The sequence below is a fragment of the Suricata suricatta genome, chromosome 8 (assembly GCF_006229205.1).
Source record: "Suricata suricatta isolate VVHF042 chromosome 8, meerkat_22Aug2017_6uvM2_HiC, whole genome shotgun sequence".
Taxonomy (NCBI): Eukaryota; Metazoa; Chordata; class Mammalia; order Carnivora; family Herpestidae; genus Suricata; species Suricata suricatta.
In genome coordinates, this window is record NC_043707.1 from 94,357,820 (window position 1) to 94,382,222 (window position 24,403).

Below are 24,403 nucleotides of genomic sequence, written 5' to 3' on the forward strand. Positions count from 1 at the left end.
TTTTTAAAGGGGAAACTGAGCATGAGAGCTGAATCAAAGATCTTCCTAGTCCCACCTAAAGCCGTGGTTTCCTTTCACAAGAATCACATCAGAAAGGTGGAAGGAAACCACCTGATATTAGAAAAGCATAGACTTCCCGGATGGCTCCGTAGACTGGTTTGGTGGACCTCTTGAGTGGGATTCCCAATTCTGCTAATTACTGAATCTATGATATTGAGTAAGCTACATAACTACATTATGCCTGTTCTCTCAACTAAAACAAGAATGATAATAGTAATTAAGAATATCTTACACATGCCTTTATTAGGAATGTCAAGTGAGATAAGATAGGCAAAGCACTTGGTTCTGCTGCTATTTTTCTTGTTATTATTGACAACAGTAAATTGACTAATGGGAAATCCAGAAGAAGAAAGATTTACTTGTTTTCCAACCTAAGGATTTGAAAGGATTTTGAGAAGAAGCATGTCTTCCGTTTGGAAGACTCCCCGTGGCTCAGAAGCAGCACCCGAGATGGTGGTGAAAATCATTGGAAGTAAACACTTTCGGTACCTTGTGGAGAAGCCAAAGATGTGAGTTTACAGTTTGAAAAATGTCTGCTTTGCTGGGAAGATAATGAAGTTTGGAGTTGCTGGGTTTTTTTTTATCTAAAAATTTACATTTTTAAAATGTTGTCCATGGAAAATTAAGTCATTAAGGAGTAACAGTAGAAGCAAGATAGTGTTGATAACTTCCATGAGCACCGTTTTCACGAATATTTTTCATCTTTATAATTCCCCTTACTCCTTAATTACTTAAGGATTTTCCAAATAGATGAGGAATGTAAGCATTGAGACATTTATAAATATTAATGGAGTATTGCTGCTGCTTCTCATCAGGTATGCAATCTACTACATGTAGTAATTTTTTTGCGGGGGAGGAAGAGTGGTAGTCAATTTGTTATGAATTAAAGGGGTGAGATTACTAATGAATCATAAATTATAAGATTTTCATTTACTCTTATTTATAGTCTCTACTCCTCGAAGCAGGGGCTTCTCAGAGCTTAGCTACGAGGTCTTTCTTTCCTCCAACTCATCACAATCACATGTAAGGGAGGACACTCAAGGATCTTTAATATTCACCAGAAACTTGGCACAAAAGGCTATGACTAGGTCTTCCTTCCAGCATTTTGGTGGTTCACAAAAGAAAAAAGAAGGCACTAGACCTGCCTTTCCTCTAGTATCATTCCATAAATAGCAGCTGGTCAGTAGTGGCCTTTCCCTCCTGAGATTATTCTCACAGCTTTTCACTTATTTCAGAAACCCACAGACCAAACACAGAGACAAACAGAAAAGACCTGGCCTCACAGAACACAGATGCAGAAAGTGGGGGCCACCAAACCTGGATGCCATTAGAAACATCTAGAAAATCCTTAGAAATAAAGATTTGGAATCCAACCCAAGACCTACTGAATCAGAATCTCTGAAAATGAGGACATCAGGACCACTGTTATGGAGCATAGGCATTAGCAGGGTAAATTTAACTCCCCACCATCAGTATTGTCAGCCCAGAAAAATTCCAAAGTGAGTGCTATAATCAATTAGTAATGTCTGTCCTGGCACAGCAAGGGAACTTTGCAGCCCATGAGTCCTGCATTTGGGATTCCTACAGAGCTGAGAGATGTGAATTTGAATCCTGGCTCTGTGCCTTCCTGGCCTTTTGGCATTGAGGAAGTTAATTAATGTCTCTGGCCTTAGATTCTACTATCCATTAAGTAAGGCTAAGACACATGTGTCTAGTAGGGTTGTTATGAGGACCAAATGAGAAAACATACGCAAAACACCTTTCCAGTGCCCTGGAGTATATTCAGCATGCTTACTCAATGGTTCTGCTGTTACTAGTGAAGCATATTTTTTCCAGAGATACAAGACATTAAATAAAAAATCAAATCTCATTCTATGGAATGCTTGCCATCCCTTTTTATATTCTGTGTCTGGATGGCTGCTTACTTGGGTCAGTTTGGATGTCCTGCTCAGTTCTCTGCCCACTCAGAAGACGACATTACTACTTTACTAGTTCCATCCCACCTGGGGTTCTTTATTTAGCCCCTTGTGTCCCAAATTCCTTTCTTTTCCCAGGAGTAGGAGAGTCCAGTGTGTTCCTAAAAGGGTTGTTTGAGGAGGGTCCTTGTCCTTTTAAATAGAGAAAATTTTCCTTTGTCATATGAACAGGTGCCTTTCATATTTTTCTCTTTACTCTTTAAACTTCAGAATCCAGGAAATAAAGGAGTACATTAGATTAGATACATTAACTGTGAAAAAGAAGACCCAGTTCTTTTTCTTCTGTGACAACCGTAAGAAACAAAAAACTTTAAAAACCATCGAGACAGGTTGTTTTGTTTCTGTTTTCTATGGGCTTGATGCTACTGTTGCTGGAATTACATAGGACCATTAATACACTTCACAAAAATATTTATGTATAGCTCAAAAATAAATGATTCTCCAAAGGTTCTTGTTGGTGAGGTAAAAGCAGACCCACCACTATCCTGTCATGCATGTCCTAAAATCTATCTCAGAAGCATTTTAATTGTGCTACATCTACACCCTTCAGCCCAGGTCTCAAATTTGTGTACAAATTTCCCCTTTCTTTAAGAAGAGCAGTCCATTGGATTAGGGCCCCATCCTAGTCTAGTATGACCTCAATTTAATTATATCTGCAATTATCTTATTTACAAATAAGGTCATATTCTGAGATCCTGGGGGTTGGACTTCAACATATGAATTTTAGGATTCAATTCAGCCCATAACATCCAGTCTCCCATTTTATAGATGAGACAACTGAGGCTTTGGTGGGCTTAAAGTGAGGCTGGTTACTAAGGACTATGATTAGAATTGAGCTCTCCCCCTCTTTCCTTCATTTAGCCTATACAGTTATTGAAAGATGAAAGAAAAAATACTCAATGCCCATTTAGTAGTCCAATTCTTCACACAGGAGATCCGTCTGCAGTCTTCAAAGAGTAAAACAAGTGTCCCCAAGTTTTGTCATCATCCTTTGCCACCCATATTATCCCACCAGCCTTCCAACCCACTCTTTCTCTCTCCGTACTCTAGTGCATTCATCTAAAGGCTTGTTCCCAAAGGGCTGTCCAGAGAAAACCAGGATCAGCCTCACCTGGGAGCTGGTTAGATGCAGAATCCCAGGCCCCTCTCCAGACAGCCAGAATCTGCATTTTTGTCAATTTACAAGTAACTCCTAAGCAACATTACAGATTGAGAAGCCCGCTTCTCAAGTATGGCAAGGATCATCTTTCTAAAATGCAGATCTAGGGGCACCTGTGTGGCTCAGTCAGTTGAGTGTCCAACTTCGACTCAGGTCATGTTCTCACGGTTCATGGGTTTGAGCCCCACTTCGGGCTCTGTGCTGACAGCTGGCTCAGAGTCTGGAGCCTGCTTCAGATTCTGTGTCTCCCTCTCTTTCTGACCCTCCCCTGCTCTTGCTGCCTCTCTCTCTCTCCAAAATAAATAAAACATTTTAAAAAATTTTAATGCAGATCTAATCAGGTGCCATCACCTTCAGCCCCAGATTCACTGACCCCCCCCACCACCACCCCTTGTGGGCTTCCATAACAACCTTAAGGGACTATTATACCCTATGATGATTTTCTATGCATTTCTGGCTCCTCCATTTCACTGTAAATCCTGTTTGTACAACTGCACGCTCAGCACTGAGTACAAAGTCTTTACATTCTGAAAGCTTAATAAATAAACTAGAGTATAGTGCATGCCAAGAAAAATAAATAGCTAGAAAGGCAATACTTAGTTGCTTCAAATACAAGTCTAAAGGCCCATGTTGCTAAAGTATCATGCAGATGTTACTATGGAACTCTGAGGAGTAATCTTCTATAGCTCATCGAGAAGAAGGTAACGCCAAATGACAGGAGACAAATAGTCCCATTTTCTAAAAGGAGATAAAAGCAGGTAATAAAACCACAAAACCTTGCCTTGTGGACAATCCCTGGCAAAATTTCAGGCCAAAGAATTAAATATATTAGCTGTGAAAACAAAACACAAAAGTGGTGGTCACTAAGGGTTGGTACATGTTGACTAAAACCAGATTATGCCAACGTGGTGGTGACTGAACAATTTATGTCAACACTATGTGTTGGAGGTGGGGAGGGTGAGAGGATTTGTGTGTAACCCTGTTCTTAGTCAACATTTTAAAATCCATAACTGAAGGAAGGCAGACAAATCGCTTCAGTAAACATAGGAAGAGGAATGCTGGAAAGCCCTGGCAGGAAAATGAGCTAAAACTAACAAGATGAAATCAATGGAGATATATGCAAAGTCTGTGTTTAGAGAAGAGTACATGTAAATGTCTCTACGGAATAAACGTCTGGGTTTTACTTGGTGTGAAACAATAGAAAATATACATGTTGGTCTCTGCTCCCAGTTCCTGACATGGAGCTCCTAAACCCCTTGCAGTTTCCTAAGAGAATATAGGAGCACCAAGTGCATCTTTTGTTCTAGTATGTGTTCTTTGACTCTGATTACTGACACAAAGCTCCTAAATTCCTCAGAATTTCCTGGGTGATGTGGTGTCTCTGTTCCCATGAGGTTATTCTCAGTGGGCTTCTGGACAGCTTCAAGATGGAGGCTGGTCAACAGAAAGACCAAGCCATGATTTAAAACAGAACTTTCAGCCCTACCCTCCATCTTCTGGGTAGGGGAGAGGGGCTGGAGACTGAGTGAATGACTGAACATAAGGAGGTGATGAAGCCTCCTGAAAAGTCTCACAGGTATGGAAGTCAGGGAGTTTCCAGGTTGCTGAACACACCAATGTGCTGGGAGGGGGGTGTGCCTGGTCAGGGTACCGATGTTCCATGACCCTTCCCAGATACCTTGCTCTGTGCATCTCCTCCATTTGGCTGTCCCTGAGTTATATCCTTTTATAATTAATCAATAATCTGGTGAGTTTTCCTGAGTTCTGTGAGCTGCTCTAGCAAACTAACCATACCTGAGGAGAGGGCTGTAAGAAAGCTGATTTGTAGTGGGTCTATCAGAAACACAGGGAATGACCTGGACTTGTGATTGATGTCTGAAGGGGGTGGGGCAGTCTCGTGGGAATGAGCCCTTAATGCGTGGGGTCTGTGCTAACTCTAGGTAGAGATCATCAGAACTGAATTGAACTGTAGGGATACCCAGCTGGTGTTGAAGAATTGCTTGGTGTGGGGAAAACCACAAGGATTTGGTGACCAGAAGTGTGTTGTCACAGTAGAGAGTAGAGTGTTTTCCCCTCTACATTTGGGTTTGAGCTCAGCATGAGTTGAGAGTGTCCACAGAGCAGGATGTGGGAGCCCCACTCTACTCAGGACAGCGTAGGTCACCCCTGCCGTACTGTGCTTCTGAAGGCCACATTTTAGGAGGGACCTGGGCACACTAAAAGTGCAGACACTAAAGGTGCTGCATGATGGAGAATCTAGGGTGTGAAACGTGGCCTAGAAGAACATTTATAGAATCTGGGGATTGAGTCATTAAATAAAAGAGGAATTGGGTCCATTTCAAGAAATGCCTGTGAGTCGAGATGCTTCTCATGAATAAAGCTGGCCTCTACAGCTCCTTCCAATGCCAAGAATCAATGACCCAAAGCACTTCATTCCATGGTTCCCTTGCTGTTGGTATGGCATTGTTAAACACAGGGGAAGCTGACTGCTCGTTTGTATGGGAAAGGGTAGCAAATATTGGTAATAATGTGTGTTGATATTTGTAGCCTAGAAATATAAAGTTTTTAGTATTTTCCCACATGATGATCCTGGAGCCCATATTCTGTCATTTTTTGATCACTCAAAATCCTTCATGTTAATACATTGTTTTTTACTTTCATGAACTTTTTAAAAGTGCTAATGTTAACAGCACTTTCCCACAAACATTAACTGAGCACCTACTGAGTGCCAAGCCTCGGGAATACAGCAGTATCCCTAAAATTCTAATGATGGAGGACATATAGCAAACCTATGAATAATGACTATTTGAATGAGGAAAAATAGAGAAGGATCATAGCAATATATGGAGTCACAAACACTGTTCCCACAAGGCTCTTGGAGCAAATGGCATTTGAACTGAGACAAGAGCCAGAATTATCCCTAATAATTATCCCTGGTTAGTTAGCAGTGAGCTGGCCAAGATTGGCCCAACTGAATCCTGTTGAGTGTGGCTCACCAGATTCCACCTTTCCATAAAACTAGAAGTTTTAGTTTCTTCTTCTCACTCCTGCCTCAGGAGAAGAGGCTGAGGGGCACCTGGATGGCTCAGTCAGCTAAGCCTCCGACTTTGGCTCAGGTCAGACCTCACGTTTGTGGGTTCAAGCCCGTGTGCTGACCGCTAGCTCAGAGCCTGGAGCCTGCTTCCGGTTCTGTGTCTCCTCTCTGCCCCTCCCCCTCTCATGCTCTGTCTCTCGCTGTATCAAATATAAATAAAACATTAAAAAATTAAAAAAAAAAAGAAGAAGAGGCTGCAACTTCCCACGGGCTCCATGTTCTCCAAATAGTAGACATCTGGCTTTCTCAGCATCTGCTACAAACAGCACCTAAAATTGACCACCAGGAGCTCAAGCAGATTTTTTTTGTGCAAAGCCACCTCATGCTCACTTCGTAAAAAGTGAAAGGACACGTTTCTCCAGAAGCACAGCACCCGGAGACCAGGGTACCCAGGTAACTGCTGCTTTCCTGCCGATGAGGTTCAGCCTATATCCAGTAACACCGCAGGTGTTCTCTGTGCTCCTGGTGCCTTCCCAGATCTGCACGGAGAACAAACTGTGCAAATACCCAAGAAAAGAGCACCACGGGCAGAGGGAACAGCCAATGGAAAGCCTCGTGTGTTGTACCCAAGTTTGTAAAATTACCCCAAAACAAACACCAGAGACTGCCAGAGACTGCTAAGGAGACCGAGTCACGCCTGCAAAAGCAAAGGGCCTTTATTACAAGCTTAAGCTCGGGCTCACAGTCTCCAGCCCACCTGCCGGCCACGTGGAGAGAGCCCTGAACAAAGGCAGGGCAGGGCCTTTTATGCCTTTGGGAGGGGGAGTTACAGGAAATGATGACAGATGTACAGTGATCCAATCCCTGCCCCCATCAATACTGGCAGTTGTGGGAGCCAATCACAATAGTTGGAGTATTGACCAATCAGAGTGGGCTCAGGATGCCCCACGTGGGGCGTGACTAGGCCCGCCTCTAGAAAGGTCAATGATATCAGCGGCCTCTCCCGATTGGGCACCGCAGGAGTTGTCCTTCCTTAAGGTGCGCCCTTTCAGGAGAAGCCGGTGCCTTCCCCTTTAAGTACAGGGGAAGGCTGGATCGGACCTGCGGCCTGCGGGGGACCGCCCCCCAGCCTGCGACTGGCTGCCTCCACTGCGGAGGTGCACCGCGACCAGCTCCTGACAGCTGGGAAGGCCCAGTGGGGAAGGCCAGATGGGACCTGCATCCTTACACGTGGCATGTTTAGGGCGGAGCAAGGAAGCAGATGTTGGTGCAGCAGAGTGAACAAGGGGAAAGGGGATAGGAAATGAGGTCAGAGAGGCCTGCCGGGCTCAGATCACATAGCCTGTGGGCCATGGTAGGAACTTAGGATTTGTTCCATATAGAATGGGAAGCCACCGGAATACTATGAGTGGCAGAAGTCAAACGTATACTTTCTAAGGGATGGTTCTGGCTGCTGTGTGGAGGCTAAATTAGAAGAGATGTGAGTAAAAAGAGAGAGACCATTTAGAGAGTCATTATGGTAATCCATGCAGGTGACTGTGCGATGACAATTATAGTCTCTATATAAAACCTGGATAAACTTTGTAATTTAAGGATTCAAATACCCTACTTATTTCTTTTAAGAAATAACTGATCATAATACCTTATCTTTGCTGTATAGTCTATTCTTGCTGTATAGTCTACATGTATCTCATTTTCCATGGACGCCATCTTCCCTTTATATAGAGCAACGTTAGAGTGCACACTTTCATCTCCATTTTCACAAGTTCAAAGGGGTGGAGTAATATGTTAAAATCATACTTCTCTGATGTCTTTTTACAATATTAAGCTGTTTATTAATCTCCTACAATGGGTTGTTTATTATTATGATTATTGTGATTATGATTATTGGCACTGTGAGGCATATAAAGTAGCTAAAGATACTGTTTTAGACATAGGCATAACAGCTACAGTAGGGGGTGCCTGGATGGCCCAGTCAGTTGAGCATCTGACTCTTGATTTCGGCTCAGGTCATGATCCCAGGGGTCATGGGATTGATCCCTGAGATAGACTCCTCACTGAGCATGGAGACTGCTTTGGATTCTCTCTCTCCCTCCCTCTCTCTCTCTCTCTGCCCTTCCGGCACTCATATTCATGCTCTCTTTTTCTGTCTCTTAAAAAACAAACAAAAACCTTAAGTAAGAGTATATGGCTTTATGTGAATGAATGCCAAATGAATGTTATAAAAAAAAAATAGGTGCCCATCAATCCTAAATAGTGAGGCTATGAGGTAAACATTGTTACTTTGCTATTTGAAAATCTATATTTCATAAAATAGAATAAAAAGTAAAAGGCAAACACAGAACACTATTTATAACATAGATGACAGGGGAAAATAATTCTTCTTACTGTATGAAGAGCTCTTGCAAATCAATAGGAAAAGGACAAGCAGCCGAGTTTCATAAACTAGCAAAGGATCTAGATCATCCATTCACAAAAGAAGAAATAAACATGAACGCCTGGGTGGCTCCATCAGTTAATCAACCAACTCGAGTTCGGCTCAGGTCATGACATCATGGTTTGTGGGATGAGCCCCACAGTGGGCTCTGTGCTGGCAGCATGGAGTCTGCTTGGGATTCTCTCTTTCTCTCTCTCTCTCCATCTCCCTCCCTCTTTCTCTCTCTCCCTTCCTCCCCCTGTCCCCCCTCACCTGTGATCTCTCTCTCTGTCTCTCTCTCTCTCAAAATAAATAAGCATTAAAAATGAACACTATATATGTATGTGATGAGAGTGTGGGAGATTCAACCTGAGTGGTAATGAAAAAAAATTAAACAGCAACGAGACATTATTTTTACCAATAAATCTAGAAATGATTCCATAATGGAAATATCCAGGGTTGACAAGGATTTAGAAAAAAAGAGTACTCATATGCTATTGGTTTTTAAGTATACATATCAAAAGCCTTAACTTTGGCATAAAATCTCTATGAATCAACTCTGTAGAAACAATTCTAGATGGATAGATGGTTTGACTTTGAAAACTTACATAATAATGTATAAGTCTGGGTCCAGTAGGAAACATTATGTAATTCGAACTAGGATGATTCGAGAAGGGTCTCCTTTATAAGAGTCAGGGAATTGCAAGATGTCGCTCAAGAACGACCACAGAGGCAGCGTTGTGAGCAGTCCTCCGTCTGCAGAGAGAGAGATGTTGCCGGGGATGGAACACTGCAGCCCAGGCCACCTTGAGAAATGTAGTGACCTCAGGGCCAGAAACACAAGGACCTTGAGGCCACACTGCAGGGACAGAGTCGTGTCCCGCCAGGGCCATCCACTGGCCAGAAGCAGCCAGAATCAGAAGGGATCAGAGCAGATCATTAGTCCGCACAGATCAGCTTCCGGGGTGAGGAAGGAGGCCAGGACATGAAGGCATAGGAACACGTCCAGTGGGGCAGCGATGTGTAAATTAGTAAAAATGGGGGAACAGTAAATGTTCAACAAAATAGAATTCCTTAAATAAATTGTATATCCATGCAGTGAAATACTGTTTAGACATTTAAAATGTTCTCATGGAGACATAAGTATTGATGTGTAAAGATATCTGTATTATACTATGGGCTGGAAATTCTTTTAAAAGATTACAAAACTGTATAATCCTAGTTTGGTTTAAAAGCAAAACAGGGGCACCTGGGTGGCTCAGTCGGTTAATCGTCTGACTTCGGCTCAGGTCATGATCTCACGGTCTGTGGGTTCAAGCCCCTCGTCAGGCTCTGTGCTGACAGCTCAGAGCCTGGAGCCTGCCTCAGATTCTGCATATCTCTCTCTCTGTCTCTCTCTCTCTCTCCTCCTCCTCCTCCTCCTCCTCCCCCTCCTCCTCCTCTTCCTCCTCCCCTCCTCTCTCTCTCTCTCTCGTAAATAAACATTAAAAAATAAAAATAAAAAATAAAAGCAAACCAAAATTTAAACATTAAAAAAAGGAGAGGGCACCTGAGTAGCTCAGTCAGTTAAGGGTCCCACTTAGATTCAGGTCATGATCTCATGGTTCATGGGTTCAAGCCCCACATCAGGCTCTGTGCTAACACGTTCAGAGCCTGGAGCCTGCTTCAGATTCTATGTCTTTCTCTCTCTCTCTGTCCCTCCCCCTCTCACATTCTGTTTCTCTCAAAAATAAACAAACTTTAAAAACAAAACAACAACAAAAAAACAACAAAAAAGCAAAACAAAAGTTCCTGTATACATGTGGAAATTTTCTATAAAGAGATACTATAGTACCTTGCCACATTTGGTTTAACCACTTGTAATTTTGAGAAAGCATAGGTTTATATTTGTGTAGTATATTTTTTTAGAACTTAATTTTTTTTGGAGCAGTGTGATTCACAGCAAAATTGAGAGGAAGACACAGAGATACCGCATGTACCCTCTGCCCAAACATATGCACAGCCTCCTTCAGTTTTACATCCCCCACCAGAGTGATACATTTGTTACCGTTGATGAGCTCACATTGACACAACGTAATCACCTGAAGTCTAGAGTTTACATTGTGGTTCCTTCTTACTTTTGTACATTCTAAGGGTTTGGACAAATGTATAATAGCATATATTCATCATTAGAGAGTATTTTCACTGCCCTAAAAATCCTCTCCTCCTTCCCTCTAGTACACTTTTAAAATCTATGATCTCCTGATTCCCCTGATTCAGTTCAACCTAATCAAACAAAATAACATAGCAATAATTATTACTCCCCACTCCCATAGACCACAAGGATGTACCCAGGGGGCGGTCCAGAGAGAGAAAACAGTTTGTGCTGCATTCTCTCTCAGGATGGACAGAAGTCCTGGCTCAGAAACTGTGCCTTAAAGCACTGAGATAATTGGGGAAAAGGCGAGCCAGTTGCATTGTCGTTTTGCTTAGACTCGCAAAAGCAAAACAGACTAGAATGCAAGTGCAAAGGACATTAAGTTTCCAGCTGCTAAAGGCTGGCTCAAAGATTTAAAAACGGCACAGTCTGCAAAACTCCTGGGTATAATCCACCTGAGAACATCGTGGTGACACAATGTTTCCGTTTTTGGGGAGGTTTTTTTTTTTTGTAAAATTAAGGAAAAGTGACTCTGAAGAATTATGCTTTATCGGAGCAGATTTTATTAGTAATTAATCTGCTTTGTTTGTTTAAAGTGGATGCCTTTTGGAACTTGGATTCACTGTTGCTAGTAAATTACCAGGTGGTCAGATAGATTACACGGACTGTTTCTCTTTTTACCTATTGAAATAAATTTTCCTCTATTCTTATGTACTATAAAACTTTGATCTTTTGAACTTCAGTTTTGCTTATCAGGAAAGAAAGTTCTGAGGGTCCACAGGAAAGAGCACAGCATCCCTGCTGTACTTGGATGATGAAGGAAGTATTTATAAAAGAGAGAGCACTCTAATTTAGGACTAATTTAAAATTACCAATTGTCAAGGACTGACTGAGATCCAGGCGCAGTGCTACATAATTTGTACATCTTATATTGACAAGGATTATTTTTCTAATCTCACAGAGGAGATACTGAAAATCAGAGATGTGAAGTAACTTGCCAAAGTGAAATGACATCTGGGTCTGGAATTCAGAATCCGGTCCATGGGGCAGATAGTTCATGTCCTTAACCACTATATTATACTGCTTGTGATGAAGGGTTAATTTTACATAAATATGGAAAAAGCTTTCTATTTCATTCTCTATGGCATTTCATTCTCTATGCTTCTCAGACTTTAGTGTGCATGGGAATAATTTGACATGTTTGCTAAGAATACAGTTTTTCTTGTCTGTTGTAGGTGTAGGCCAGCTTCTGGAATGTAACAGATTAACTTACTGAATGTTTTGTTGCAAACAGTTCCCCCACCCCTTTTCTATGGTCTAATGAAGGCCACACCTACAGAAAATTGCTTAGTCACTGTCCAACTATGATTGGTTCCTATTAAACAACTATGATTGGTTCTTATTGTCCCACTGTGGTTGGTCATTTAGAAGAGCAAAGAACAAACGTGATAGGTTCCCATTAAAACTGGTGATCAGTGTATCAAATTGTAATTGGTTATCACAGAATCCTATGTATGCCTGTATAATATCAATGTATCCATGGGTCATTCTCTGGTCCTGTTATGCCCAAGACTTCATTATCGTCCCACAAACCAGAGACCACCGGGAAGACCGAGTCAGGCATGCAAAAGCAAAGGGCTTTATTATTACAGGCTTAGGCTGGCCGAGCCTAAGCTCGGGCTCACAGACTTTACCAGCGCAGTGGATCCGTGCTGAGAGCCCCGAAGAAAGGTGGGGTAGGGCTTTTATAGGTTTGGGAAGGGGGAGTTACAGGAAATCGTGACACAGGTACAGTGATCCAATCATTACTATACAATATTACTGACAGCAGGTTTAACTGTTCACATTGCCTAGAGTATTCGTTACTTTTGGCAGGACCCAATCACAACATTTAGAGGGTTAACCAATTACAGAGTGGACCTGTTATGCCTAAGTTTGTAATATTGCCCCAAAACAAGCACCAGAGACTACTAGGGAGACCTAGTCACGCCTGCAAAAGCAAAGGGCTTTATTATGGGCTTAAGCTCAGGCTCACAGACTCCACCAACCCACTGGCCACATGGAGAGAGAGCCCCAAACAAAGGCAGGGTAGGGCTTTTATGAGTTTGGGAAGGGGAGTTACAGGAAATGACGACACAAGTGCAGTGATCCAATCCCTATCCCCCCATCAATACTGGCAGTTGTAGGAGCCAATCACAACATTCGGAGTATTGACCAATCAGAGTGGGCCCAGGACCCCCACATAGGGTGTGACTAGGCCTGCCCCTAGAAAGGTCAAAGGTGTCAGCTGGTCTCTCCCAATTGGGCGCCACAGGCGTTGTCCCTCCTAATTGTGCACCCTTTCATCTGGAGAAGCCGGCGCCTTCCCCTTTAAGTACAGGGGAAGGCTGAATCAGACCTGCATCCTTACACTTACACTCCTTACCACCTGGAGTTCAGGTTTGGCCCTGCCATCAATAAAGTTTTGCCTCACCTCAATTTGGCTTTGGTGGTCCTTTCAACATCAGGCTATATAACATTGTCCTGTTTTAAGAAATTCCAATTCAGTGAGGTTAGAGTGATCCAAGTTGCATTTTATTATCCAGCACCCTGCCTGAGTATGACTCACCTCAGATGGTCTGAGGTTCAAAGGGTAGAAATCACTGTCATTTGTAATAGGTCAGTTTATGGAATGTAATAGGCTAACTTACTTATGGAATGTAATAGGTTAACTTATGGAATGTAATAGATTAATTTACTTATGGAATGTAATAGATAACTTGTTGCAAACCCCTTCCCCACCCCTTTTCTATGGTTACTAAGATCTGACCCAGGCCAAGCTTCCAGAAAATTCACTTAGTCACTGCCTATGATTGGTCATTCTAAAAGAACAAAGAACTTTAAATTGATAGGTCCCCACCAAAAACTAGCATCTGTGTATTACAATGTAATTGGCCACCATGGAATGCTGTGGATATAATTGGTTAATTAAATAATGACATATTCTGTCTATATAATCTCACGGCCACCTTGTTCAGGGCCATCCTCTGCTTTTTAAAAGCAGGAGACCAGGTTTGGCCCTGCCGTAAATAGGTCTTTTCGACAGCACCCTGTTTCATCATTGTCTGCGAGGACAAGCCTTTCCTCCTACCTGGAATAGCCCCCCCACCTCCTATTTCCTCTTTCAACTACATTTCATATGTCAATTCCTTTGTGGGAGATTCCAAAGTAAAATAAGCATTACAAAGAGAATCACTGAAAACAGGGAGGGTAGGTTATTCAGGAAGCCAGGCCTCTGCACTGTCTCCTGTTTCAATTTCTGGAACTCTGCTGACTTTTGATTTTAGTCAATTACAACTTGACAATTGCACCTCTACCACCTTCTGGTTCATACTCTTCTATACTGGACTGAAGTGGATACAATGTAATATCTGTTGAGTAAATAGCCACTTAAATATTAGTTTAACTCTGTCACCAATAATAATTCCTTCAAAACAAGCTATACAATCTTGTGGGTTTTGCCTTATGTAGGCCTGTTCTCCCTGCTTGTCATTTGGAGCACACTTTGAATTTCCGTCCGTTCTGTATCTCTGAGATTGCAATTTCTCAGACCCCAAATGCCCTTTTGGTTGCTCTCTAGCCTCTTCCCCTTGGTCAATACCTTCATGGAATCATTTCCATCCTCCTTAAGCCAGTTTGGTGTGAAATTTCTCTGTGATCTCCTTTTTATGTAACTATTTTTTCCATTATCACACACTTTTTCATATATTTAAAGACCACACAGCCCATTGGATGCCTAATGCAACATTAGTAAGATAGTAGTATCTTAGATCTGAAAGATCATTCAAATAGAAGAAAACACCCATGGTGTAAATATGTATCTTGTGCTGTACAACTCTTATAAGTGAAGACAGAAGGATGCAGAAAAGTAAGGTGTGCTGGGATATCGTGGTTTTTTTTTCATTTATAGTTTATTGTCCAGTTGGTTTCCATGTAACACCCAGTGCTCTTCCCCACGAGTGCCCTCCTCCATAACCATCACCCCCCTCCCCTTTCCCCTTCTGCCCTCAATTTGTTTTCAGTATTCAGGAGTCTTTCATGATTTGCCTCCCTCTCCCTCTTTCTCCCCTTCCCCTCGCCCATGGTCCTCTGTTAAGTTTCTCCTGTTCCACTTATGAGAACATATAGTATCTGTCCTTCTCTGTCTAACTTATTTCACTTAGGATGACACCCTTGAGGTCCATGCACTTTGCTACAAATGGCCAGATTTCATTCTTTCTCATTGCCATGTATTATTCCATTGTATATGTAAACCACATCTTTGTGATTCATCAGTTGATGGACATTTAGGCTCTTTCCATGATTTGGCTATTGTTGAAAGTGCTGCTATGAACATTGGGGTACATGTGCCCCTCTGCATCAGCACTTCTATATGGGATATCATTTCTATAAGCTGAAAGTACATCACACCAAAGAACAAATGTGGACTGGATTGGTTGCTCATTTGACATCTAAAATAACCCTTTTATTTCACTCTTCCATGAGCAATCAACTTTGGTTATTTTCATTGACATCAGAATTTGGTTCAATGTTATGAAGAAAGAAATGGGCTACTTTGGAAACAACTCTGGGATATCACGAAGTCCTTGCCCCTGGGAAGTGTACAGACCAAAGCTGAATATCAGTCATTTCAGGTTCTGTAGAGGGACGTAAGTCTAGCTGAGAAGATGGACTAGATGCCTTGAGAGATGTTCCTTTTTATTAATATGTTAAAAGACAATAAAAATCCTGTTGCTTAAAACAGGTTGTATATTCTGGGTAGAAAACTGAGGAATAATGTAGAGGAAGGGGCGTGTGCTTTACAGCCACAGAGACCTATAAATAAGTCCTAGATCTCTGTGTGCTAGGCGGCCATGAGTAATGTACTTGACCTCTCCGATCGTTGGTTTTCTCATCTGCACAGCAGTAATAAAATACCCACTTTTCAGGATGATTAAGATAACAGGGAAGGATTTCTGTAAATTTATAGATGGTAGCTGACACATGAAAGCATGTAGAATGTTAGTTCATATAATTCCAATGATGAGGAAATGATTTGGGCACAGGTTTGGGATTTAAATGAAAGTACTTTAAAAATCTTTCTGAGGGCTAAATTTTTATGATAATAATATGGCTCTCTGGCATTAAAAAAATAGACAAAGAAGAAAAAATAAAAACCTCTCACACTTCATCACAATAACATTTGCCACATTAGCACGGGCTTCACAATTCAGCTTCCCCCATGGAGTTTGGTGAGATTTTCAGCCACATTCACCTCCCCAGGCCCATTTTATATTTTTATTTTGTTGTCCTCTTAAAAAAGGAAAGTCTGCTTGTGTTGATTATCCACTATTACTTCCAAATAAGAACATGCTTTCATTTACTGAAATTAGATCCCCATTCACTGCCTTGGCACACTCAGGACTGTCTTCTCCAGAGGGTTGGGGGCCTGTTAGATGGCGCACAGTTGGAAGCTGGTGGCACTGAGTCGCTGCCAAGGCTGGCAGACCTTTAAGGTGGCATCTGGTGACCTTTTCGCTGAGCCCCCCTGGGTCCTCCATTTGAGATTTGATGTTCTCGGCAGGGGTGTAATCCAAATCAAATGTGAGATCTGGTGAGTTGGAGTTACAGGGGCAGTGGGCCGATGGGAGGTCTCTGCACTGCTTTGGGCACTGGAGGCTCCCAGAAGCCCTTGCACTGTCTCTTTCTAACCCTGAGACTCTGAGCTCTCCTAGATGGTGGCACTAAAGGGCTGGTTTGCAGGAAGAGCCCAGTGGGACAGAGGGAACGACTGAACAACTTTCACCTCAATTATGTTATCATCCAGCAATGCAGTAATCCTCATTGGTGTCATTCAGGATGACACTAAACTCTTCACAGCGTCCCTGAGAGCGGCAGCTGAGGTCAGAAGGACATAGGAAGAAGCTAGCTGTGCCTTGTTTCCAAGATAGTGTGGATGGCATTTTTTCCCTTCCTTTTCAAATGGCAAATTTCTATTTTCAGTTCTTCAGGTAGACAGCACACAAGCCTCGAAGAAAGAACTGTGGGTTTGTGAACAGCCTAACAACCAATGTGTGTTGACAAATTGTTTGCGCTAACAACAGGCGCATGCCGTTTCTCAGCTGGGGAGTCATTTTCATGATAATTTTAAAGTGCTATGTATGTTTTTTGTTAAAAAAAAAAACAGCTTTTACTTTGAACAGATTTAACAGGTTATTTTTGGTTTACATCTACTGTGGCTGTTTTAACAGACAGGCAGATACATTTCACATTTCTCAGGCAATGCTGTCCTGAAACTGCCCACGAAAGGACTTTGAGGTGATTAGAGAAAAGATTTATCTCTCTTGCCTTTATGGAGTGGAGTTAGCTCCCTGCCCCAAGCCCATTTTTCTCTTCAAATCTGCGCGTCCTCCTCCTCTACTCTATGCTCCTCACAAAATGTAAACTTTCATGGATTCTTTCCTGATTCTATGGGCAGTAGGCACTTAGGGGCCATCGGGCAGATTTAGATTTAAATTCTGGTTCTACTACTGAAAAGCCACGTACAATGAGACAAATCACATCAACTCCCTGAGCTTTAATTCCTTCACCCTAAAACGAAAATAATCTAAGCACCTACCTATAGGGATGATCTCATGATTAACTACCTACTGTGTGTAAATGGCTATAACAGGACCGTCATGTAGTTAAACGCTCAGTAATAATTTTGCAACCATTGCAAATCATAGTTATTTTTCTTTCTTATGAACTTCAAATAGCACTGATTCTTTGTAATATTCACTTGACACTGATTTATATACTAATTAGGTTGCATATTTATGTAAATTTTATACTAATTTCTTTGAACAGGTTATAGAAATACAATGTATCTATTATATATACACACATAAAAATGCACATCATATATATAGTCTCACCAAATTTTCACAAATGTCTTAAACCCTTGTAACAAGCACCAAGATAAAAGACAAAAACAAAACCAAGAAAACTGAATAGATGGATACCACAGAAGCCTCTGGTGTTTCCTTCTAGACTCTACACCTCTCTAAAAAGGTAACTACTGCCTAGAGGCTATCAATCTGATTTCTAGAGGCAGGTTTTTACCAGTTTTTAATGTTACTCTCTGTGTTATTTTTGCACAACAAAATGAAATTAAATTTCTTGAGGTCAGGGATCATAGGTTTTATGTCTTCTCTCACTACAAGAATTATTTGTTAAATATACACTCTTGTCCCCATCTTTCCATCTTGTTCTGCTGTAATTTGACCACACCTGTCTGGCCAATCCCAGCACTGAATGTGGCCATCTCTCCTCTGCATCTCCACAAGGGCTCCTAGGCAATCCTCTCAGCCTGAAGCCACACGATTGTCATCTTCAACCTTCCTGGCTCCTTGGTTGTACCCAGCCAACCTTTCTTCTTGTTCTGATCATCTCTATTCCACTCCTCATACCAGTTGCCTCAAGCCATCTGCCCTTAGTTCAGACTTTCTCCCCTACCCCTTCCCCCTGGAGAGCCAACAGTAAGCATATGATCTCTTTATATCAAAGAGAAAAGTCAAGCCATCACTCAATGTACAAATAAATTTGTCTACATCCTCACCTAGCTCCCTACTATCCAACTTGAGGTTTCATTTCTACCTCTGTTCTCTCAATGACACCCCATCTCACTTTGTCAGGGTTCATCATATTTCCTCAATGACATCCTCTCTTTCCCTCTGGCCCTGTTGGCTCTTCACCATTGGTATTTAAATGTGTTAAAGTCTCCACTATCCTTCAACATGATAACAACAAAGCCTTATCTGAAACCCATATGGCACTCCAGCTACCAATCCGTGTCTCTCCCCTCTTGCAGCCAAACTTCTTTGCAGAGGTCTTTAGACTTCCGGTATTCCGTTTCTTGCCCCGTTCTTTCCCCAGCCTGCCAGTTGTCCTGGAGGCCAGTTCAGTCCAGTGTCCATCTCCATTCCCTCATAGAAGCTCCTTTGTCAAGATTCCTGTCAGCATCCTGATGGCTTAAAACAATGGACACCTTTCAGAACTACCTTTCTCAGGAGGCTCTGACACTGTTGACTCTGCCCTCTCCCTGGTAACATCCTCTCCACTTTGCTTCCACGACCCCACACTCCTGGTTTCCCTTCTGTCTTACTGAGAATTTCTTCTAAATCTCCTTTTAGGGCTCTGCTGTTCTCTGTAAATGTATATGTTCCTCAGAGTCCTTTTTCAGGCCTTCCTTCCTTCTCATGCTGCCTCAACCAAGGGGATTACTATAAAAAGTATACGTACATTCAAATCATTGCCTATGCTTTGTTTGGCTTTATCAGATCAACAAGTAACAGAGTGACTGTTTTATGCTCAGATAATGTCATGATTTAAAATGGGTCCCTTCCATTGTATCAATACTACCAGCTAGAATTTACCATGCCTTCTATGGCTATATAGAAATTCACTTTTCCTGATTATAAAATAATATTGTAATATCACAAAATAAATTTATAGTAATATTCTGAATTCTGCTACCCAGAGACACTTACTGCTTATCTCTAGCACATTTTTTTAGCTATACTATGCACTCTCACACAAAACCCATATATTATGTACATGAATTTTACATAGTTGGGGGATAATTATAGTTTTCACTTATTTGTATAACTGGACATTTTCTCGTATCATTAAGACTATTCCTAACTATTTTCATGGCTTTATAAATTCTATTGTATGAACATAGAATGAAATATTCAACATATCCACCTATTACTAAATACTTAGAATTTAAAATTTTTCTTCTTCTGCATTCTTTTCCCTAATACACAATTTTAAATATTGATTTAGTTGGTTAAAGCATTGCACCTTCCTGACTGACTCTTCATACATTTTGTCAGGTCACCCACTATACTAATTATATCTATTTATATGGCTATTGGCATTTGACTTTCTTATTTTCAAAGAAGTTTTCTAAATTTAAAATGATGTCTTATAATTGCTTTGATTTGTGAGTCTTTAGTTATTAACCAAGGTGGAATCTTTTTTTTTAAGTTTGTTTATTGTTTGCATTTCTTTGAATCATTCTTACAGTTGGATTTTCCTTTTCTTTTCTCTGTTTAATATTAAATATAAATGGAGGACTTTGAGAAGAAGAGGCCACAGGGTGAGGCACCTGAGGAGAGACAAAGAGCTGGCCTGGAGCCAGCAACCCCCTTGACTTTCTTCTTCTTCTAGTTGCAAATACTGAAAATACTGTTAGACTCATCAGTGAGATACGTAATAAGCTGTAGAATTCATTTTTGACACTGCCATTACTTACATGAAGGGCCTGGGAGCAGACAGATAGATTCTTTTTATGAATATGAGGAAGAGGGTAAAAGCAGTTAATCTCTGAGAAGAAAATAGCATATTCTCTCTAGCTAAATGATCCATACACAAATAACCAATGTTTGCTCCTTCATTCCACCATGCTGAGTTACCACTGTTCACACCACCAGAGTAACACCTTCTGTTTCTTATCCAGCCTAGTGTGTTCAGTCTGCCCTGTGAATAACAAAGTGCAAAACTGTTTATTCACAGCAAGGAAAATGAGAACTTGAAGGCAGAAACTCCAACAGGACTCCAGAAATCCATCATTGGTTGTTCAAGGCAGATGAGCAGAGACTCCCAGCTCCTCCTAATACTACTAATCATTAAATCAATCATGACCCAGATGATGAGGAAGAAAACAAGTACCCAGAGAACAACTAGAGCCTAGAGAACAACCAGTAATTTCTCACAGGAGCCCTCAGAAGCAGATTTCTGGATGGCAAAGTGAGTGACAAATATCCAAGCTATTTTTTGGTAATTGACTAGGAAAATTCAAATTAGGCTGGAAACAGATTCATACCACACACCCTTGTACTAATGGTAATTAATATATTTTGCATAAGACAGACTTGGAATTAATTTCTTAAGTCAGAAAATAAATTTGAGATCACTCTGTATATTGTATTCTGGTTGACCACCAAGTGAGTTGGCCAACCTACTCTATCTGCAGCTAAATCAGTGGATAATCATACAGTGATACATGTAAATGTACATGCAACTCTGGCATATGCTCAAGGAGAAAGGTCCATCTAACATTATAAGAAGAGGTCATTTATTTTCAAAATCCAATGCAACCATGACTATAGATTAAAAAATTATCAGCCAAAACTATCTTGATAGAAATATATATCACGGCACTCTGTTAAGAATCAACCAAACAATTCACAACAAATTAACTTGATAATGATGAATCCATATGATTAGTAATTTGTAATTAAAAAGCAAGAGTAGCAGCAATTGGAAACTGGATCCAAATCAAGACAAAACTAATCATTCATTGATAACAAAGTACCACTTCCAAAAAGTGCTGAAATTGCAATTAGACAGATACATAGAGTAGGAGTTTTGCAGTACTGCCAAGCATTAAGTGACAGCCAAATATTTTAGTAGAATATTGAATTAGAGTCTGCAGTAAACTCTAACATAACTATTTTTAGTTTATAATTTTAATAGCCCTTACTAAATCACTCAGATACTAGCTAGTCTTTAGTCATCTGAGAAAAAGAAAAACCTATAGATGTGTGATCTTTTCCTCATAAGAACCTTGCAAAGTTTATAATTTCGAGTGCTTAATGGCCCACCAGTGGACCTCAGGCCACACTCTGCAAGGTCTAGTTGAACACGGGTCCAGAAATAAAAGTAACTTGCCCAGAATGTCAGTTACAGAGCCTATACTGGAAATTGTGCCTCCTAATACCAAGTGTTCTTTTGGCTGTCTTATAAGTAGTCGTTGAATTTAGGGCCTGCTTGGGGCAGGATATAGTGTGTCCACAGAGGTGAAGTGATCTATTGTGAACTTCCAAAGACCTCTGAGTTTTTACGTAATTTTGACTCTGGCATTAATGTATTTATTGTTACTCCCCAAGGGCAACCTTGGTAATAATGTTACAAAACACTATTATTGGTAAGTTTGACACTGGCATTCATGTATTTATTGTTACTCCCCAAGCATAACCTTGGTAATAATATTATGTTATAAAATACTTTATTATTGACTGGTTGCTTTCAGATAAATTATATCATTTGCTATTTGGAATTAACCCCTTGAGGTAGATACCACTGTTTTCTCTATCACCATGGTACAGATGATAAAACTAAGGTTCAGAGGGACACCTGGGTGGTTCGGTCGGTTACGCATCTGACTCTTGATCTAAGTTCAGGCCTTGATCTCAGAGTCAAGAGTTCAAGCCGTGTGTTGGGCTCCATGCTGGGCATGAAGCCTACTTTAAAAAGGGAAGAAAAACAAAACTGAGGCTCAGAAAAGTTGAAGTGGCTCATAAACGTAGAGAGAGGATGTTTACCCAGGTTTTCTTCCCTCTCTTTTTTCCAAATCATCTTTCTAATTATAAAGTACTGCATACTCATGTACAATTTTGGCAGATGGAGAATATAAGAAGAAAACTCAGCCAAAGAAAAATAATAGCATATTTCCTTCCTTTCTTTTCTCTATGTATAGACATAGAATGAGAATCATTCTGTACGTACTCCTTGTTATCCTGCTCGATTCATTTCATATTATAAGAATTTTCACCCCAGCTTCAAAAAATTCATTCTAGGCATCATCTTGAATGGCTCTATGAGAATCATACTCAGAACAAACACTTAAATATTATTTGTTATGTGCAGGGCACATTCTAAGTTCTGTACATGTGTTAACTAACTTACTATACCCAAGCACCCAAAAAGGTAGGAACTCTTATTATTTTCAGTTCATACATGAAGGAACTGAAAAACAAGGAGGTCAAGTGCCTTGCCCAGGTCATGAGGCTGAGAAGTGACAGAGCCACAGTTGAAACCCAAGTCCTAGGTTCCTAACCACCACCAACTGTCTTCATTCCTTCATATGGATATACCATGGCTCATTTAACTAATCCCTTACTGATGGGCATTTAAGCCATTTCTAGTTTTTCTCTTACGCATGGAAATATGTTTCTTGACACTCCCTCTACCACACATCAAATGGCCCATTCCTGGAACAGATTCTGCATTAGCCATTATCATGGCCAGAATGCTCATTGAGTAAGCTGTTCTTGGACCTCCAAGATAAGGATTCTTTGCTAGCTCTGTAGTGCCAGAAGGAGATGATTTGCTCCTCCCCTCCCAGAACTCATTGAGGTTTCCTGTGGGAGACTCAGCGGGGCTGACACCCAGCCACCAAATACAGCAAGGCCTCCTGGGAGGTGTGTGTTCTGACTAATTGGTTCTGTCTGCCGAGTATACGGTGCCGGCCTGCCAGATGGCAGCCACACTTGCCTGGTACAGAGACCCTCATTACCACCTTGACTAAGTGGTAAATGGAATTCTGCTGCAGTGAAGGAAGCAAACCAATCAGAACGCCTTCTAGATCCTTATCTCTCACATATAGATGAAAATAAGCTTTCCTGCCTGGGATGTAACAGGCAATCTGGACTGCCTGAATTTGCTCCAAAAGAAAAGTTGCTGATAAAGACTGAGCTAACGTGGGTGAGGACAGGCAAGTGTGAAACTCTTTTCTAAATTACAGATCAAGTTTGAAGACTACCATTAGTTAGTAGGAGGTAAGTAAAGCTGAAAATGCAATGAGAAGTCATGGTTTCATGCATCTGAGGACAGTAAGAGATCTTAGAAATCAGCACATACAAATCTCCACTTCAGAAATGAAGAATGAGGGGCCCAGAGAGCTCTCGTGATTCGTTTGAGGCTTCACAAGTCAAGAGCCTGACTCTTCTTCTCGACAGTAGCCCTAGAATCTTTTTTCCCCAAATTCTGTTCCTTACGTGTCTTTGAAAATACAAATACTGTTTGTATTATTTCTCAGAAGTATCAGCTCTGCCTTCTCTCAGAAAATAAAAAAGAAATGTGTGACTAGCTACAAACTCAGTAGCACGGTTTCAAAAATAAAATTAGAGAGTGTTTTTTTGCATCTGGCAGCATGAAAATGAAAGTGTTAGTGCTTTAATTTTAATAATTATCATAGCTGATTGGTAATGGGTTCTTTTCAAGGTGGTTTTGTGTGTTTTATCTTACTTGTTTTCCACAGCAGCCCTGTGAGGTAGGTAGAGGCACATGATGTTATCCTCACTTTCTACATGAATAGATGCCAAGGACATTTCCACTTGGCCGTGCATTGGTAGATTCATCATGCTCAAAACAGAACCTTTGATCCTGCTCTTTTTCTGTGGCCTGTGTCTCACTGAGTAGACCTGCATCTTTGCCAGTAACACCAGCAAGACACCTGGCCATGCTTTTCTCCTCTCTCGCCCTGAATCTAGTATAACTGAGTCCTTTAAGTTCAACCTTTTATTTCTCTCAAAAATACCTTCTTATTTCTGCTTCCTCTGCCATCAACCTAGTCAGACCACCATTGTACCTCAGCAAGATGACTTTACTTATCTTCAAACTGGCTGTCCTTTTCTATGTGTCTCTCTCTCTGTGTTAGTCAGCTACTATAACAATACTGCTGTGTGACAAATCACCCCAATATTCAGTGGTTTTGAAAATAATCATTTATGCTCACATCTGTAGATGTGAGCTAAGATAGCTTTTGTTTTTT

General features: G+C 41.1%; 1 protein-coding gene across 1 annotated transcript in view; it reads left to right on the forward strand.

Annotated features, from left to right (window-relative positions):
- The first annotated feature begins 462 nt into the window (after positions 1 to 462).
- Positions 463 to 24,403, forward strand: part of C8H1orf87 (chromosome 8 C1orf87 homolog) — an 80,512-nt gene continuing 56,571 nt past the window's right edge. Inside the window, 3 exon segments of the mRNA XM_029946026.1 lie at positions 463 to 569; positions 20,362 to 20,444; positions 20,447 to 20,591. Coding sequence (XP_029801886.1) covers positions 463 to 569; positions 20,362 to 20,444; positions 20,447 to 20,591 — 335 coding nt within the window.